The following is a 4,412-nucleotide window of genomic DNA, read 5'->3' as shown; positions in this document are numbered from 1 at the left end:
GTCTTGAGAACAATAACTTCGAAATGTTTTTTTATTATTGTAATATTCTTTATTTTGACTTAAATTGTTCTTTAGAAAATGTTTGATAACGTTAAAAACGTTATTATATTTGAATCGTTCATCTTGTATATTATGGTCATAATGTAATTAATAATACAAAAACTATTAACATAAATAATAACAAAGTTTTTATACTACACCAAAAGATAGTTTAATATCATAATTAAATATACATACCGTAATTCCCTTTCTTCGTATTGCCGAATATTAGAAACACCTATTTGTTCACAAAAACTAGCAAATACATCATCTTCGACATTATTCATTTTCTCCTTAATGTTTTGTATTTCTTGGTCTCGCTCAGCCATGGTTTTTTCAATTGCAGCTATTGCTGGCTATATATAAAAAGTGTATCAATTTAGTAGACATTTTTATGGAAGTGTAATAAACAAGATATCTATACGTACACCAAACATATTTAATTCGTTCTGAAGGCCATCTAATTCTGTTTCAAGTTCAGAAATTTGTTTTTGCTGTAATAAATACAATTTAGTAACTAAATACTTACGTAAAAAATATAGTAAAGTATTATTATCATTGCTGTTACATTTTATTTCGTATTACTTACAGTGGCAGCTAAATCGCTTTTATTATACTTTAAACGAGTTTCTAATCCACGTATTTGAGATTCAACCGTGTTTAATTCAGATTCTTTCCGTGATTTTTTTAAAGATTCACGCAATTCTTCGGTTAATTTTTCCTACAAAATATTTAAATTTTAATACGATATAATCTTAAATACAATATAATGTATAAAGTACATTGCATACATGATAAGTCGCATAATTGCAGTAAATCACATTTCATGTTTGGTTACAATTAGGAAAAAAGACAGAGGGAAATTTTGAATGGTGTAAAGATTATATAAATTTCTTGTAACCGCATTTTTCCTGTAAGTGCAACAGTGCACGTATAACGTGTAACTATATCAATTTTTAATTGAACATATCTATATGTTCCTTTTTCTAGTAGTAACTAAACAAAAAATATGACTTAAGATTCACATTATGTAAGATTAAAATGTCTTACTTTTTGTGCTTTTAATTGAGACATTTGTTTCTCATCCCATCTCTTTGCTTTCTTTGCAAGGTCCAAACTACCACCAGATATAATTCCAGCTTTTTGGTAAAATGTTCCATCTAAGGCAACACACTGTAATTATATGCATATATTATATATACATACATATTACAATACTTTAAAAAATTAGGTATTATATACATACATCATATCTTGCTTTCTTATCCATCTCATAAGCAACTTTATTTGCATCTTCAGGAGTTTCACATACAAGTGCATTATTCGTAGCAAATAATACAGCTCTATCAATATCTTTAGGTGAGAAGTGTAACACATCATATAACAATTTTACATTCTTAGGTTCTTGTATATTTCTGGAAAAAGAAACTTGATTATGTGGTGTAATATTAAAATTTTTATAACACGAAAGAAAAACAAGAAAATACAGTATATAAGAATATTTTTTAATCATGAATAATATTAAATAAAACTTTTAATATAGATGACTTGTTCTTAAAAATATTAAGAGAATCACTTTCATATTAAATTAGTTCATTTGTAAAATTAACGAAATTTACACTACATACCTAAGTCTTTCTTTCAAAGGTTTTGCTTGAATATAATCAAGAGGGAGAAATGTTTCCGGTTCAAGATATTGCTCTTTGAGATATTGAATACATTGTCTAGCTGTTTTTTCAGTATCAACAACAATAGCTTCCATATATTTACCAAGAACTTTTGTAATTGCAACATTATATCTCTTATGAATAGGTTCACACATATTGTACATACGATCATACTAGGGAGTAATAGTAATAATTACGTAATGTTCATATTGTTGAACTTGTTAAATAATAATTTATAAAAATTAAATTAAATACTAAATGTAATTTATCACTTACTACTCCAGGAAACAAACGTTTAAAATTTTCTACAATTTCAGTTTTCTTTTTAGTTCTTGACACTTCATGCTTATCAACTTTTGCATCACCCAATTGTTCCGAAATACTTTCTAATTCTCGTTGTAGATTTTGTATTTTGTCTTTTGATGTACCAACATCAGACTGTAAGTCAGCTCGCAATTTTTTTTGATCTTCTAAGGCAGCTTCCGACGTCCTTATGTGTTCTTCCAATTTTTCTACTCTTTTGAGAGCTTCATCTCGCATATGACCTTTCTGTTTGTGTTTATTTTCTATATCAGTTTTCTTTCTTCCTTCATTATCGAGTCGATCTTGATCTGATTTTTGCTCACGATTAATAGAATCAAGAAGTTGTAAGTATCTTGCTGATTGTTTGCCTGCTTCCTCTTTTAAGCGATTATATTCTCTAACCTTAAATTAATTTTATAGACTTATAATTTTTATAAATTAAATTTATAACATTACTTTGAAATGAACTACTTTGAAAGATATTACATATATTATATAAATCTTATCTATGTTTTTACCTGTTCATCTTCAAGTTGTACATCTCTTCCTTGTAACTGTGATTGTCCAGCAATACTTGCTTCATAAGCTGCTTTAGCTTCTTCTACTTGTCGCAATTCTTCTTGAAGTTCATTTATATCTTTCTTATGAGCTTCATCTGCAATACGTGCCTGTGCTAGAGATTTCCGAGCAGATTCTACTTTTTTTTGCATGTGTGCAACACGTTCTTTTGCTTTGATAAATGTGGGTCTTTTCTTTGTTATCTCAACTTCTACTTCCCTAATATCTTGCTCTATTTTAGCAAGATCTCTTCCCAATTTTCCAGCTTCTTTCTTTTTTTCTTTTAATAATTCTTCTGCTTTTTCCTTTTTCTTTTCAATTTTTTCTATTTCATGTTGTTTCTTCTTCTGTGAAACTTCTAAATTCTCTGTGCTCTTTTCATTATGAAATAAACGAAATAGTTGAAGCTCTACTTGTTTTTCTACCTATAATAAATAATACAATTGCTTTTATATATCTGCACACACACACACATTAGATGATATATATACTTGTGTATTAAATTTTATGAGTTAATTAAATTCGTGATTTTCTAAAAAAATTTACAAATGTTTGATATGCAATCAATAAACAAGTAAACATACATATTCTTCCTTCAAACGTTGATATTTCTCAGCTTCTTCTTTTTCCAATTTTGCTTCTTTTCTTTCTGCAGCAATACCTTTCTTTTTTTGGTATGAAAATTGAGTTTCCTCTTCTGCCTTTAGCATCTCTGTCCTTAGTCTGTAACATGAGGAATCTCATACACCTTATACAAAAAAATATACTAATAATTGTTCAGAATATATTATATATACATTATGAAATGAATTTGCTTAACACTTGTTGATTAGCAGTTCAGTATAGAATAACTATTTCTATGAAATTCTAGTAAAAATTTAGGTAAGAAATTGTATATTATCTAATATGAAAATTAGGCTGTACTTTGTCTTCTCATTTAACATATTATTTTCAAATACTAAAATTTGCATAAGTAAAAACATATTAATTGTATGCATTTTTATTAGTACAGAATAAAACCTTGTCATAAGAAATTTTGTGTGTATGTGTGTTAATATGTACAAAAATTACCTCTCATATTCTGCTTTTAACGCTCCAGAATTACTAATTTCTTCAAAAAGTGCAGTACGTTCTTTTGGATTTTTCATAGCAATTGATTCAACAGCTCCTTGAAATACCAGAAAATTTTTTGCTTTGACATTAATGCCTAGTTGCTCTAGTTCATTGAGATATACTTGACTGGTAACAACCTGTAAAATGTGCATGAAAATCATGTGTTTTTTCTTAAATAAGTTTAAAATTACATTTGCATTTTAAACATATGTAGAACCTACATTATTATTTATTCTGTGCTCCGAGGAAGATCCCTGTACAGAACGCATAAAGCTCTTTCCATTGCCATCTTCTAGTTCAAAAACAGCAGTTACAGATGCACTGTAATTTATAGTAATAGTATAAGATAAAAGGGATAAAAGTCACTTTACACTACAATTTATCATTTTGGATGATTTATTACAATATAATAATTTCTTAAATGATTTATTTATAATATGTATTGTTTTACTTATATTCATATGTTTATATTTATGTCTAACTTTTAATTCTATTCAAATTTGGCAATTTATGGAAAGCATTCTTTTTATTATTTGAAAGAATAATGTACTTTAAACACAAAATTATTTTGTATAATTTTGTATAACAACAAATATTTTTGAAAGAATTTTCATCACATTAATTTTATTCTAGCCTTTCACGTGAAGGCAATCTTTTCGTAATAAAGAAAGCTCTCTTGTGAATTGCTAAATGTTAATAAAATTAAAGTATCATATGCATTCCAATATACAA

At 27.1% G+C, this 4,412-nt stretch overlaps 1 protein-coding gene across 1 annotated transcript in view; it reads right to left on the bottom strand.

Annotated features, from left to right (window-relative positions):
* Nucleotides 1-4,412, bottom strand: part of LOC108578153 (structural maintenance of chromosomes protein 1A-like) — a 7,315-nt gene that overhangs the window by 2,427 nt on the left and 476 nt on the right. Inside the window, 11 exon segments of the mRNA XM_017941429.1 lie at nt 238-395; nt 468-533; nt 629-760; nt 1,090-1,212; nt 1,286-1,454; nt 1,668-1,879; nt 1,983-2,411; nt 2,528-2,992; nt 3,152-3,290; nt 3,639-3,817; nt 3,902-4,096. Of these exon segments, the coding sequence (XP_017796918.1) occupies nt 238-395; nt 468-533; nt 629-760; nt 1,090-1,212; nt 1,286-1,454; nt 1,668-1,879; nt 1,983-2,411; nt 2,528-2,992; nt 3,152-3,290; nt 3,639-3,817; nt 3,902-4,096 (2,267 nt within the window).

The sequence above is a fragment of the Habropoda laboriosa genome, unplaced genomic scaffold, assembly GCF_001263275.1.
Source record: "Habropoda laboriosa isolate 0110345459 unplaced genomic scaffold, ASM126327v1 scaffold1329, whole genome shotgun sequence".
NCBI classification, from domain to species: domain Eukaryota; kingdom Metazoa; phylum Arthropoda; class Insecta; order Hymenoptera; family Apidae; genus Habropoda; species Habropoda laboriosa.
The sequence above is the reverse complement of the archived record's forward strand: the minus strand, read 5'-3'. Positions and strand labels throughout refer to the sequence as shown.